This window comes from Psittacula echo (assembly GCF_963264785.1).
Source record: "Psittacula echo genome assembly, chromosome: Z".
Taxonomy (NCBI): domain Eukaryota; kingdom Metazoa; phylum Chordata; class Aves; order Psittaciformes; family Psittacidae; genus Psittacula; species Psittacula echo.
The window spans coordinates 77,876,493-77,892,443 of NC_137742.1; the positions used below are offsets into that span (position 1 = coordinate 77,876,493).

A 15,951-nucleotide genomic window follows, 5' to 3' on the forward strand; every position below is an offset into this window, starting at 1 on the left:
ACTTCAGATCCAGACTTTGTCTTGAACCCATCTTCCTTTGCTTGCCATAAATTCAAACATAAACTGAAAACTGCCCCACATTTATGCTTTATGAACATGCCTTTCTAGGAAAGTCCTCTAAGACTGAGGCCACTATGGGACTTCTGAGCAAGGGACTTAAAATTCTCTTTAAAGTACAGGGCTATATAATCTCTTTCAGTGATGACTCGAACCCAGGCCTACTTCTGAGAGAAAAGCTGCGCAATCTTGGCTCAAAGGTCTGAGAAAAAAAAATGCTAAATTGTCAGAAAACGCTATGAGAAAGTCCATAAACTAAAGCCATGAAAAATGAAGAATGCAGAACTGCAGAGAATGGTAGGATTGTTAAGAACAGTTAGCAGACCAAGATTTCAAGAGGACAAAGACTTGCACAGAAATATTCTGTGAAAAAAAAAAAAAAAAAAGTAACTACAAACTATCCAAACTGTGCTGCCATCATCACATGTATCACCAACAAAATCATGCCTCCACACTACATGCAGGACATGAGGTTACCACTTAAATGCTTTACTAAAACAGTGACAGATGGGAAAAAATATTTATGATCTTAACAAATATATCAGTCTCAGTGGAAGCAAAAAGAATAAACACCACATTAAGCACAATAAATGGAAAATGAAGTGTTTATTATATTGTCACTTCTAATTCTAGGAGATTTAATAGATATTCCCTTGTAACACTCACATGCTCTTTGGAGACTATGATGACAGAACGATGTATTACTATCTTCCTCCTATTTAGACACCAAATCAGATGCATCAGATGCAAACACTAACGCCAATGCCAGTTTGGGATGCACTTCAGCATATACTGGAGTACCATGTAGTACCAGGCACTTGCACACCAAAGAGCCTAGCGGAATTGAAGCATCAGTCCATGGATGGAGTACTCAGGAAACTCAGTTTAAGGCACCCCTGGAAAATAGCAGAAGATTAAATGGCCCCAAGGGGTCTGCCAAGTCAGGGCTAGAAAGAGACTTCATTTTGGAGAAAAAGAAGAAACACAGTAACATCTTTTCACTCTGGTCATATGACTTGCAAGAGGTTTCCAGACAAAAGAAATCACAGAACTACAGAGCAGAGGCAAAAACTGGGCTGAAGTTGTGGCACAAGCCCTCAATCTCAAGAGACAAGAGGCTTCTACATACTCATTCTACATGTGCAATTCTCATGCTTTAGCGAATAATCTAGGAGAAAGTGTTACTGGTGATAAAAATGGTTTGTGTAAGTTAAGATGATGTATGGCATTATGCACTTAAGTAAAAAACAACTGTGGAAATAACCTTTTTCTTATAGAAATCTTGTACCACTGCCCCACACTCCTACAAGCAGAAGTATCTGCCTTTCAATTCTTACCCACAGAACTGCAGCTTCCAGCACATTTCCAATCATGCATCATTATTTATCTGAAAAGCTCAATAGCAGTATTCAAGCAAGATGCAGCAAGACAGAGTCAGCCATGTGCTTGCCTGACCAAAGCAAAAGCCAGCAAAACAACAACTGCAAAAATTCATGCCTCAGCTGTCCAAGTTCTGCTCCTCACTCTGAGGAACCAGAAGAGAACCCATTTAGCTAGATTTAACTGTGCTATGTGCTAACCTGAATAGTAGGAAACAGGTGAGTATAATGGATCATCAATCTGCTCAGTTTTGTGTTAATTTTAAATGAAATATTCATAATCTTACAACCTGATCAAGACAGGCAATAATTTTTATTCAACCTGAGTACCTACAGGAAAATGAGTTTTTTTCTGTTTCAGATTTCCAGTGTTTCAGTCTGGTTATTTTCACAGAGAAGAATCACTTGCTTTCCAGTAATGAGACAGCCTTGAGCTGGATTAAATATGCTGTATTCTCACAAAGTTAGCCATTTTTACACTTGAATAGTCAAAGCAAAAAATTGGCAGTATCATACAGCTCTAGTCAGGAGTCAAGTTTCCAACTGCGAAGTCAAATTCTGTGAAGCAATTGAGTATGTGCAGTAGGAAAAAACATCCACTCCTCTCCTCGTGTCTAGTTGGTAATAATTCCCGTATATAAAATATACTGAATTGCCATTCATGAAATGACCTATTTTAAAGGAGAGAGCGACAAGCTGCTGAAGCTATCAAATTCTTCAGCTTTACACACATCTATTCCAAGACACAGAATAAAGCACAGACAAGACACGAAAAAATGACAGCTTTTGAGCAACAGAAAATGTTCATAGTATGTGATAAATAAATCAGGCATTTGATAGAGAAGTTTGGAGCCACAAAGGATTAAAAATGTCAGTAAGTCCACCTAGCTTGAATTCCAGAATATATTTCTTCAGACATTTAGGGGATTTCTTTTAACCTCAGGAACAAATTAAGTTGATAAAAAAATCTTTAAAAATGTTCAAGTAAAGGTCTGAATGAGGATTTTGTATTTCCAGGTTACACAGACTTCATGCAAGGTATTAGGTGCATCCTTAGTGCCTGATACTCTGACATTAGTATTTCATTAGCAGTCACAAAAGCTCAGGCTTCAGTTTCTATTTGCACCCAAATTCATACTTTGTGTGCTGGTTCATAGGCCTGACTGGGAGAACTGAATGGTTTCCATTTCAGAGAAGGTAAGAGTAATGGAGCCTTGCTGGCTAGAACCATTATCGTGCTCCTACCTGCAGCTAGGCCAGATTCATCAAAGGAAGCCATACCACACTTCATGTCCTCATTGCCTTTTCCTGCTGGACTTGCACCCTGTCACTGTCAAGCTGCCCCGTCTTTCCCACATTTATCATTCTGCTACTAAAGCCCCAGTCTGAGGAGCGCCAACAGGCTTTTCACTTCTGGACAACATTCCTGGACCTTCTGTCAGGAAACTTGAGAGGAGCCAAACGCTGTGCACAGAGAGTCAAGTTCAAGTATTCTGAGGTGAGGAGGGCAAATTTACATTTTTGTAACACAATCTGCCTATTTCAGGACCTTATCCTGAGGCCTACTACTACCAAAACCTTGCTACATAAACCTCAGCACAATCACAACACGCAATTCTCCTATTGTGCCTCAGCATGAACAAAGCAAACACTGTCTTCTCATAAAAAGTCATCTTGTTTTAGGTACAGAAGGGAAGAACATGCTCAGCACATCCCGAATAGGAATCTGCACAGTATCAAAATCTAGCTTACCTTTGGGGAAAATGTTGGAATGCATCAGAGAAACAGATTAGCTGCCAAAAGGTGTAGCAGATGATTACTTTGAGATTCCCATTAGGGGGAAAAAAATCAGTTATTTAGCTTTTGGGCTGCATCTGCAGTTTATAGCTTTGCACAAACCTTGTTATTGAAACTTAGGAACCTATGGTTATGCAATAGTTGAAAACATTTTGAAAATGCCATTCTACTGAATTAATGTATCAGTTTCTTCTACTTAACTATGAAAAGTGTATCACTGAAATGTCTCCTTCCACCCACCTTATTCCTTTGATTGATAAGTCTTGACTCCACAGTTTCTAGCACACTGATCTTGTTACTGTTTCTAATGACAATGATATGAACCATCATCACTGTCACTTTCAAGTTCGTATTTAAAGTTAATGAGTCAGTACAGCCTGAATTACATACCAAATTCATAAGCTAGTCCAAGAGTAAACTTCAGCATGCCTGACTGATGATCAAACACAGCCAGTTCTTAAACAAAAGAATACTTGGCAGATGTTAGCTCTTTGCTGACCTCATAAACAAAGGTGATAATGTTGACGTACAATGAATATAGACTAGAGGTCACCAGCATATTTCACGTTCAACATTTTGAACAGTTAATATTTCATAATGATCACTGGTAGAAGACACATTCAATTTAACCAGCAAATTACAAAAACTTTCTTGAAAAACTAAGTTTACAGAAGAGGTCAGTGAACAGGGCAGTAGAAGAGACTGAAGGGCTTACTGGTAAACAAAACAGCTTGCCGAACTGGGATGTTATTAATGAATAAAAATAGGGTGAGAAATGTGCATAGTTTAAGGTGATGTATGTACAGAAAGGAGAAATACTACCCCTGGAAAACAGAAAGGAAACTCTTGAGACTTCCATCATATTGAAGGGTGCAGTACAACTGTAAAGACTGTTTCTTTTTAAGCTATATATATCTGTATACAGATATGTGTATTTTGTACATTGTTGTATATGTCAATTTTTAAATATAAGGCCATCATCAAGTAACAGAGCCCTGCAGTACAGAGGGTAAATGTAAGTGCACAGCCTGACCAGTGTCATCGCTACTGCAGAATCAGAGCATATTTCGACAAGCTGTCAGAAGAGTTTCACTTGCCCATAGGCAGAGCAGGCCAGTTCACTACTTCTTGATAATGCCAGTAGACAGACTAACCACCTTCCTCAAAGAAACGTTGCAGATCAAGAGAACATGTGTTAGCAGAAGTAGGCTCTGATGGAAGCTCCAGCTTTGAGCTCCAAGAACAAAGATAATATTTTGCATCCTCACTGATGTCATAATTAAAATTAAGTAATTTCACCTCCTATCAAGACTTGCACATCTGTTCAAGGTATCTCTGAACAGGTTTAAAAACGTCAAGTACTACTCTTTAACCAAGGTAAGTCAGAAGTAATTCCACTGGCAGCTATCCTTGCTCTAAAAGATATAGTTAAAAGCTGATGTGGTTTGTGTCACTAGTGAATTGATAGTATGACAATGTATAAACCAGAAAAACGAGAGCAATACTTTCTTAAGAGCTGAACAATCTACTGCTATTAGAGAAAGTTAAAAATACAGAGAGCTATTGCTCATGACTAACTACAAGTTTCTGAATATGTCAGCACTGTGAAAGTACTTACAACAATAGTAAATACAGGTGTAACTGCATTGGTCCAGTAAGTAACAGAGAACTGCAATATGACCTTTAATAGTTAATTCTTTTCATAAAAAGTACAAACCAAAAAATCCTCCTGATTCCACATTCATTTCCCTTTAACTGCTGTATTTATTTTGAAATGCAGCCTTCTCAAAGAACAGCAAGCGACAATGAACTTGTGAGCAACTGAGGTTTTCAGATTTCCCACTCAAATAAACTGCAGCCCTTTTTTCCCCTATTCCCTTAAACATTATGCAGTAGTATCAGGCTAGATCTAGAGGTGAACTGAGCTGTAAGCAAACGGCACTTCAGCTGACACGTCACTCCTCAGATATCCCAACCCCCAGGTTGTGTCTACACTGCAGTCCCTGTATGACAAGGAACAACTTTAATGCCTTCTCTCTACACCATTACCTCATCTTTGCATTACAATGCCAGAGCTCTATCTGCCTCCCAGCATGAAAACACAGCACCGCCACTCAAACAACACTCATGAAATTCCTGGTCAGTTGGACTCCTGCTTAGCAGCATGCGTTTAGTCTCCCAGGTACTCACCATCTTCCCTGTGTCATTAGCACCTACATGGTGCATGACTGTCAAGTTACTCCTCTATACCTAACAACCTAGACATCTCATTAAGCCTGCTACCTTTGTAGCAGCCAAGTTTCCAAGCAGTCCCAGTCGTCTGAGCTACCTGACTAACAGAGTTTCCAACTCTCACCACCTGCTTTCTCTATTCTTGAGCAGAACAACTCTCAATGCATGAGAAAATTAGCAATTGCTGGAGAATGCATAACCTCTAAAATATTACATCATTTCTTCTCAGTAAGCGAGGCTCCTTCCATAAGGCTTATATCTTCCTCATAAGTTTCGCAATGAGGACGGATATTACAACATCCTTTCCAACTTCATCTGCAAGTTTCTCCATTTCTTCAGCCTATTTTAAATCCTTTTACTTTCATAGCAGTATTCTGCTTTGGCAGGTGATTATTCACACCACATACTATGGAATAAACTCAGCGGCCAACAAGAGTTTGAGTAACTAGCAAACTACACGCATTTACAAACCTTACAGCAGTTTAGCTTCTCCTTTTTTCTACTTTATTAGGCCAACTAAAAATAGAAAAAGAAACAAAAAGGAGAGTGAAAACCAAAACACACACCCAAAAAGAAAACCCAAACAAACAAGCCAAAACCAACCAACCTTAAAGCCTTAAGACAAACAGCCAACACTACTAACAGGATGCTCTTCATTTGTCTGTCAACACCAGCTCTCTCACTGCAAACTACTCCACCTGCTTCAGCTACTGCTTCTGTAGGCCCTTGTGCCTCAGGCAAGATCTGTATCCCTTGTCAGGCTCATAGGGATCATTCTGCCAACACCAATTGTGTTTCTCCCACATACACCTGAAAGGCTAATGTTCATCTGTTCAACAAACTGCCCAGGTAATCACCTAGAGCACACGGCTACCATGGCTGAAAAAAAAAACCCAACACTTATCACACTAGGCAAATGCTCCCAAATTTTTCTTTCCTACACCTGGTTACCTCTTTTCATGGAAATTAGAGAAACTTCTTTGTCAAATGTATTTGAAAGTGGCCAGAGGGTTCAAGCCTTACCAAAGGAGGTATACAAATATGCATAGAGAACACAGCAATACTGGCCTCACTTAAGTTGCAAGCGAAGACAAAAAACCCCCCTGCGTAATGTGAAAAACCTGAGAAGCCAAGTAAAATTTTGGAGGTTAGCCTCAAGACCACTCACTCCTGGTACAGTACTTCACCACCAAGTACTGAAGTAGCTAATTAAGCTAGGATCTCCAGATGTTTGGACTTTTAACCTATTTTTCTTTCTGATCTCTTAATTCAAGTTTGCCAATTCTTGTCTCAGTCATATTATCTAAATTATATCAGTAATTTGGTGAAAAGCATGTACTTTTTAATTAAAATACATATACTGGAATAAGCTGCAACCTGCACACAAGTATACAACCACAGAAGTGGAACAGATTGTTCACATACCTATATACACTCTATAAGAATGTGTGTATTAACGTAGGGCACCTCTTTCTGCCAATAACAGCTGTATTCGTACTACGTATGTCATACTACTTTACATTACCATGTATGAAGTAGGACAGCCTGTATAACACAAATAAGCCCTTTCCAATTCATCGTATATCAACTGCTTGACTTGAGTGTAACTTGGTCCTTTAACTATCCATAGAAAAAAATCCCTAGATAGCTTAAATATCTCCTTCAAAACTCAATCACATTTATGTACTTTTAACAGGCTTTTCAGTTATCCCAATGTATCACAAACTTTAGCCTACTCTAAAGAATGTATTTCTCTAGAAAATGTTCATAGCATCTAGCATTGGCTTTGGAAGCAATTAACTTCCTGTTGATAACACTGATCTTCTTAAAATGAGTTCTACCCCTCAGCATTTGTTTCCAAGATCAAGGGACAAAAAACCTCATGCTCAGTTGTTTGCTTTTTTAAACAAAGATACATGTAAGTTTTTCATTCAGTCCTTTCCTCAGACAAGGTGATAATCAATATGTACTCAGGAAACTGGCATAAAATCTGAGCAGTCTGCAAATCATGTATGTCACAGATATATTACAACTGTATTTTAAGAGGTCTTTTTTGCTTCCTTGCATATTTTCAACAACATGCTGTCCTGATGCTGGGGAAAACAGAAAGAAGTCTTCAAACCCCTTTAATGAAAAATAAAAAAATAATTTTATTAAGAAAGAATGTCATTTAAAAATGCATTTTATTTAAATAAAAAAAAAAAAAAAAAAAAAAAAAAAAAAAAAAAAAAAAACAGTCAGAAAACTCGAGGGCATTTTGGGCTTTTACTACCTATGTTAACTGAGTACTGCACCTGCAAGTAAGTTTAGGGTAAATATGGTTATTCTAGGGCTCCTAGATAATCCTATACACAAAAAAGGCTCCTTCAAACACAAGTTCTAGCAACCAAGCAATGACTGTTACAATAAGATAGCTCAAAATGCAGTAATTTTAACGTTGCTCACTGTAATTAAAACCAAACGTATCTTCTTGTCTATGACACAAATAAGCAGCTTTACATACTGCATTTTAGAAAGATGTCAAGAGAAAATAATGCAAAGTAGCTTTAACTCACTACTCAAGTGCTTTATTCTTGTGAAACCCCTACAACAGACCCCATATAATAAACCTTCCATAAAATATTTTATATGGGCTTTTGTGAGACTCAATTAATGCTGCAAAGTGCTTTGAGATTAGCAAAAAAAAACTCTTGTCAAGGTAAAACATTCTTTTCAGACACTCATTTTGCTTGTGAAACATCTTTTTGTGCATACAAATGAGACTTCACATCCACAAGGAAGCATTTATATGAAGCAGCAATTTTTTAAATATTTCACATAAGGTGAAAATAAATTTACATAGGTACATTACCGAAATTGTCATTTTACCATTATGCACATCCACCTATAGCTATGCTCGACCTGCTTTCATAAGTAGCATTCCATCTATAAATACATGCCCAAATTTTCATATTACCTGTGTTCTTCACAGAAAACTGACACTACAGTACCTACAACTGACTACCCTGTCTAATAAGCAGGAACACCCCAAAGAAGTTCCTATGGCACTCAGTCATGGTGATTTCAAAGTATGAAATACGTAGATACTGTGTTACTTGCCCCCTACAATCCTGATAGTAAAACAAAAGATCCAACCAGAGCTAACAAGCCACATTTGGATGCACAGGTTTCAAGGAGACTCTGAAGTCACAGTACTTCAACTTGGGTTGAGACCAATAAGCCTAACTGCATATGTTAATTGTTAATATGTTACCATGTTAAGTGTAAAATATTAAAAATATTAACACAGTTTTAAAGTAAAGGTAAGTTGCATGTGGTTGACGAAGACAAAAATGCTAGCTTACAGTGGAGGGGTAGGAAGCTCTTTGCACATAAAAATATTGCAGTACAATAAGAAATCTCATCAATTTTATTCTCTTGTTTATAAGGCATTGTGATAAACTGAAATCCACTTATAAATTTGCAAACCAATGTAACACCTACCAGAGTACCTACTTATCTTAAATATCATCAAGGATGATCCTGGGAAATAAAATTCATAAATGCACTACACATTATAAGTCTGGGACCTGGGAAAGAACTTGGGTTTTGTCTCATGTAATAATTTTCTCATACTCTAATCTCAAATAAAATATACGTATTCAGGGCTAAAGCTGTAGCTGGACAAGCTATTTTTGCCTACCTAAACTAATACCGCTGCCAAGAAAAGCACTAATTCTATGCTTCCATTTCCATCTTTTTACTGCTACAACTGCTCCACATCCTTCTGTTGGCCAGCATAAGTTCTTGCGCAACTACACGATAAACTGGATCTGTGGAATGATCCACTCAATAAAACACCTGGCGGAAAAAAGATGAAGTGTCCTTACAACTATGTCTTACAAAAATTATTTTCAGTCTGTAATTGCCTTTGAAAGTAACTCCATCCATTTCATACTTTAAGGAGGGCTTGCCCATTTGGAAGCTTGGCTAGTTATAAAATAATGATAAAATAATGATAAAATAATGAAAGATACTACTTCTCCTAACAACCTTCTCCCACAAGTCTTTACACTATCCACACCTACAACAGCACTGTAACTCTTTCCACAGGACAAATTGCTCTATTTCACTTTCCAGAAACTTATGTGGGCTCTCTGGAAACAAAGAGTCTACTTAAAATAAGACTTCTTTCAAACTAGCACTCTATATCCCTTTATTTAAAGGTTTTCAGCCTTTCCTTGTGTTAAACACAGATGCTTCACATTCTAACACTTCCTTTTTTTGGTTGATGATCCCCATGTTATTTTTAATGCTCCTCTCATTTTGTTTTATATTTCTACCATATTTTCACATTTAGAGTATTTATCTTGTGGAACAACAATAACAAAAAAAAACAACTCTCATACATAAGGCAAGCTATATTACTGTTATGAAAGCCATACCTCTACAAACGTGCAACTAGAGTAAGACATTAGGAACTTTTTCTATCAAGTGATATTGTCTACTAACTCATAGTCTTGCTAAAAATATGTAACTAATATCCATTGCATAATGCCTCTTAAGACTTCTATTTAGCCTTTCCACTTCATTAACTAGCATTTCACAACTGCTTAATCTTGTGATTAATACCTGACCTTATGACTAGAAAGATGTTAACCTCTCATTGTTACTGCTCCAAAAAATAACTTAGCATGCCAACAATACACAGGATAATTTCTGCAGAAAACCAGTATGTTTGTGCTGTATGTGATAGCTATATTGTCTCCCAAGACCTCCATCCATGATATTTAGGGTGTTTATGGTATCAGAAAGTTTTCATGAAGTATATACATCTTAACCACATATAATTTTAGTATTTAAAAACAAGTATTTCATCCACTCATAAAAAAAGGACTAAAAAAGCCAGTATGACTTGCATCTTGGCTCTATCACTGCATTTCAGTGACTGGCATGATCATCTTGGAATCTCATAGTCCTCTCTATGGCCCTGAGAATCTTGCTAAATTCTCCACTAATCTTTCTATGCTTGTTTCATCTAGATCACATTATCAATATCAAGCACTGCTTTCTTTAGTTATCTTTTTTTCTTATTTATATTTTTGCCTTATCGTTCAAGTAGAGAAAGGTTCCTCGTCAGGAAAAGTGAGTAGCAGTAAGGAAGCAGCACCTGAAACAATTCATCACCTAGTCATATTCACAAGCGCCAAAATGTAATATGTTACTGAAAATGAAGAAGATAACCTGGCAAATCTAAGGAATTATAGCAACAGGGTTTTTTTAAAGGAAGAAAAGACTTGTGTGAATTGAAAGCCTAGATTCAAAGATCCATAGATTTAAAAGCCAGAAGGTACCATTATAATAATGTGTTCTGAACCTCTGCATAACAGGACAGGGAATTTCACTCAGTAATTCCCTATGTAAGGCCCCAAATTTGTGTATAAATTAGACAGTCTTTTTCCAAAGGCACTCAGCACAGCATTGACCACATCCTTTAATAATCTGCCCTGCTACCTGTTTATCCCCACTATGATTACTGTACATCATATTTTTAAAAATTTTGAAAATATTATCTTTCATTCCTTTGCCAAAATTCCAGCTGGTTGTCTACACTCTTTCTGCATGGTTTCTTAAGCACCTGGACTAGCATATTTAATTTCCTATCTTACACTTAGAAGGCGAACAGATATGAGTGTTCATACAAAATTCTTCATCAGCTATAAACCAGGTAACTCATTCTCCTGAGGATCTACCACACTCTATCATTATCTACCTACAGATAGCTATTTCTGTCTACATAGAAAACATCTGCAGACCACCACTTCAAGAAGTAAACTATTAGTGCTAACGAAAGCCCGTAACTGCATCATTGTAACTGTCAGTTTAGAAGACTCATGGGTTATCTGGAAGTGAAGATACCGGTTCTACTGGTTTTGTCCCTTCTAACACTAATCTATGTGTAAACACACAACATAAGCCTAAAATGAAATGTCAACACATCAGCCTATCAGAAACATACCACAATGTACTCAATCAATGAAACACTGTAGTACCAGGACTCAGTATACACAAGAAAGCTAGAGAGTAAACTCTACACTGGTGGGGCAGTTTTCTCTACTATGTGATGCTTAGTATCTGCGTTTGAAATTAACAGTCTTGTTGCCTAACACAAAATTTATACAGGTGGCAGGCTCAAGCCCAGTAGTAGCAACATAGTACTGTGACACCACTCTTCCCACCAGGACAGCAACAGCAGCTGTGGTATGCCAAAAAGTACCTACAATAGCATAAGGACAAGAACTACAATTCCACTGAGTGACTAAAATTATACTCTAGTAGACTGAGCAAAAATTACCGTATGATGTTAAGCAGAAGCTGACCAGGAGACCATACGAACAAAATAAATGGTTTACCTGGTCCTGAATAACATGGAAGATCTTAATTTGGTACAAAAAATTTCACCAGTGAAGTCCCACTGTTTAACATGGAAGTTTATCCTGTATCCAGCATCTCTTCATCAGCAACAAGCAATTTAAAATCTACTATAGGAAGAGAAGAGCTACATATGGCAAAACCATGACAAAGAGACTGCCATATAGGACACATAGCACCATTGAACTATTAATTCCAATTAGGAAAGGCTTGAGGGGCAAAAAGGAGGCCTGGCTGCATAAACAGCAAGGCAGTTAGCAGAAGCAGAAGAGCATCATAAGACTTGAGAATTAGGAAATGAAGAAAAAAAACATAAACTCTGCCACATAGAAATATAATTAGAAGAGGGGAAAAAAAACTGTTTGAAAAACTAACTGCACATTGAGTGAAAAACTTATTTCAGAAAAACACAGCTGCCTCTGTTCCTACTGCAATGCTGACTAAGTTCAGATTTCAACTCACACCTCCACCACCCTGTGACATTCCAAAGGAGCAAAGGTTCAGGATCTCCAAGTTAAAAACTGTGCTATTCTGAATCACAGAACAGTTAGTGTCGAAAAGGACTTTAAGATTACCCAACTCCAACCCCCTGCCGCGACCAGGGACACCTTCCACTAGACCAGGTTGCTCCAAGTCCCGCCCAACCTGGCCTTGAACACTGCCAGGGATGGGGCAGCCACAGCTTCTCTGGGCAACCTGGGCCAGGGCCTCACCACCCTCACAGGGAAGAACTTCTGCATAAGAGCTCATCTCAGTCTCCCCTCTGTCAGATTGAAGCCATTCTCCCTTGTCCTCTTAATACAGTCACTGATGAAGAGTCACTCCCCTCCATCTTTGTAGACCCACTTCAGACACTGAAAGGCTGCTACAGGTCTCCACACAGCCTTCTTTTTTCCAGGCTGAACAGTCCAAATTTCGGCGGCTTTCAGTGAAGATTAGCTTGAGGTAACAAGCGCAGTTACTTGGTTTTCCGCTCCACTTCCCCACATCTGGCCTTCTCCACCCTCCCCACCCCCCGCAACCCAAGACCTGGAGCAATCCACAAAATGGGAGCGAGGGGCGCGAACCGCCGCAACTCTCCGGCCCTGAGGAGCTGAACTAGTCCAATCGCCTGCCGTGGCTCGGCACCACGTGATCGTGAGGGTCGGCGCCGCACTACAACTCCCATCATGCCTCGCGGCACGAAACGCGTATGCTCTCTTTCCCTTCCGGCACCGCTTCCTGCTCTCTGAGGGCTCCGGACTCGCTGAGGGAAGGTCGCCGGAGGCAGGGTACGCGCTGCCCCGTCGCTACCATGCTGGCTGCCACTGTCCGCCGCTTCACCACTTCCGCCCTCCGCAGAAGCCACTATGAGGAAGGCCCGGGGAAGGTAAGGTGGGAAGAAGGTTATGGCCCGCTGCGGCGTGGCCTGAAGGTCGCAGGAAGGGGCCTGCAGCCGGGGTTCGGTGAGGAGATGGCGTAGGGAGGGCGTCAGGGCTCGCTTCGGCCTGGAGTGGGACGGGGGGAGAAGGGTGGCCGAGGGACAGGTAATGATAGTGAGGAGAGCGGGAGGGGAGGAAGGAGTCCTTGAAGGACATTCGCTGTCGGCGCTCGGGCCCGTGGGCTGCCTGCGGCAGCACTAGCTCCGGGGTGAGCCCTGGCAAGGGGCAGGGCTGGGAATCAGGAGATTCCTGAGGGAGAAGGCCGCGTAAGCGCTGAAGCCGCAGTGCGGGACTGGCCTGGTTCCGGCATAAGACGCAGGCCTGTTGTGCCGCGGCCGTGCTCAAAGTGAGCTCCTCGATCGATGTGCCCCCGGCAAGGGTTCTGCACACGATCGGTTTCTAAGCTTCCAGAGAAATGGATACAGAGCAATGCTGCCCTGTTGCCGCTTCTCAGCTGATGAAGCGGGTGTGCTGTGGGGTCTCATGGCACCACTGTTGGGGCCACAGTGAAGCAAATTGTGGTGCGAATTACGTTAGTGTTTGCCTTTGCAGTCTTCATTGGTACAGATGATGAGCATTGCAGTATGAGGCGCAACAGTGATACTGTAAACGCTTTCTGATGTACCTTGTGCTTAACAAGTGCTTTTAAGGCCTACATCTAAACCCTAATTCTATGTATGTGATGAGCACGAGAAAATCCCTTACAGTGAAGATAATTAAATGTCAGAACAGGTTGTCTAAAGAGGCTGTGGGATATGTATCTTCAGGGACATTTATACTTGGCTGGACAAGGCTGTCAGAAAACTGGCCCTGCTTTAAATTGGGGGAGAGGAGAATAGGGGACAAAATGACCTCCAGAGGTCACATCCAAGCTGTTCTAATTACTGTGGTAATTTCCCTCTCAAGGAAGGGAAATTGTAATCAAGCTAAACATTTATTTTGTCCATTTTACTCCATCTGTAACTGGTTCTGAGCTTCTCACATTTTTCAAGTCATAGAAGAGGTAATTATTGATTGCAGAACTAAAATAATTTTTTCTCTTCTAGAACCTTCCATTTTCTGTGGAAAACAAATGGCGACTACTTGCACTAATGTGTGGATTCCTTGGAAGTGGATTTGTCGCCCCTTTTGTTATTGTCAGGCACCAGCTTCTTAAGAAATGAAGACGACAGACCGTAATTGCATTCACTGGGTAACTGATGTTGTTAGATTTTGTAGAATAGTGGAATCTGGTCAAAACTGAGCTTTAAGGAGTCTAATCTAAAACCGGTACTACAGTTTTCAGCTGTTTGCAGTCCAGGTGCTTAGAGTTGTGGCCTGCAATAGTGTCTAAACTCAAGCAATGAATAGGTTTAAGTTTGCTTCACAGGGCTGCTGCACTCTCATTGTCTTAACTTTGACTCCTCAAAGGCCACACCTCTGACTGCAGCTTGATAGTCTGCCACTGGGCTAACTGACAAGAGGGTGGTACTGATTTTATTTGGATAATAATGGCAACCAAAACTATGTCTGGTGCCTTTGAGTAAACATAAAGCTACAGTTCATGTCATCTGGAGGAATAACTGGTGTGTGTGATGTGAACAAAACAGTATGAGAAGCTGTGATACTGTAAACGCTTTCTGATATGCCAGTTAAAATGCAGTGGAAAGCAAATTTTATTGAACTTCAGTTCAGCCATGTCAATCACGCCATCTACATAGAATATTCCTAACCATTTACAGGATAAAGTCCACTTAAAATTAGGTCACTAACAGCAGCAACAATTTTAACTGATGCTTCCTGGTGGTCCTAACAAAGCAAGCCTCAAACATAGTTCAGACTGTCAAAACATACCATTTCCAGTTTAAAGTCCACTTTATCTTAATCTTGCTCAGATTTGGAAGTACCTGCTCTTGCTGATTCTATAATCTGAGAAACAGTAAATCTTCCTGAGGAGCTGGAATGACACAGGTAGTTCTTGGGAGGATTCCTAATTGGAATCTCATAATTGGAACAAATTGAATCTGTGTAATTCCTCTGCTGATCTGATGTTTTTAGTTCTCTAGACTTAGGAGGAAAAAAAAAATCAGTAGACTTGGGTTGAACTTGAGCAATGATAACTGTATGAGTTCATGTAGGTCAAGGCCTCTGCCACAAAAGCATGTTATGAATGAAGCAAATCCCATCAAAATTCTAGTTAAAGCATAGATTTACAGTTTTCCTAGATTCAGAGACTTTAAATTTGTTAATTCTGTGTGGGTTTTTTTCTTGCAGAGGTGAAGTCTTCTACACAGCCTCTTTCAGTGGAAGGACAGCTGCAGTTGTATACCATGCCGGATATGATTAAATAAAATCTTGAATCTGAAGGTCTTGGGCTGTGTATTTTGTGGAACTCTTGAGTGCTTTTGACAATGGGTGTGTACGGAGAACACCTTCATATTAAATTATCTTTACATATAAAAATAGAGGGTTGGGAAAACTGCATTTCAAAACTGAGGTTGGGCTTAACATTTTTAGCTGGGTAGATATTTAAATAGCTGTGTAAACACCTCAAATGCTCTTCACTAGTGTCCTGGGTTCAGCAGTAGCAGTCAGTTTTTCTCCTTCTTAGTAGCTGTTGCAGCACTGTGTTTTTGACTTTTGGCCTGGGAACAAAGCTGATAACACTGATGTTT

At 39.7% G+C, this 15,951-nt stretch overlaps 1 protein-coding gene across 1 annotated transcript; it reads left to right on the forward strand.

The window, feature by feature from the left end:
* The first annotated feature begins 13,052 nt into the window (after positions 1–13,052).
* On the forward strand, positions 13,053–15,642 carry COX7C (cytochrome c oxidase subunit 7C). Its single transcript, XM_080636793.1, has 3 exons — positions 13,053–13,245; positions 14,344–14,489; positions 15,551–15,642. Exons 1-2 carry the CDS (start codon positions 13,069–13,071, stop codon positions 14,458–14,460), a joined length of 294 nt encoding a protein of 97 aa, XP_080492919.1. The 5' UTR covers positions 13,053–13,068; the 3' UTR covers positions 14,461–14,489; positions 15,551–15,642.
* Positions 15,643–15,951: the final 309 nt, after the last annotated feature.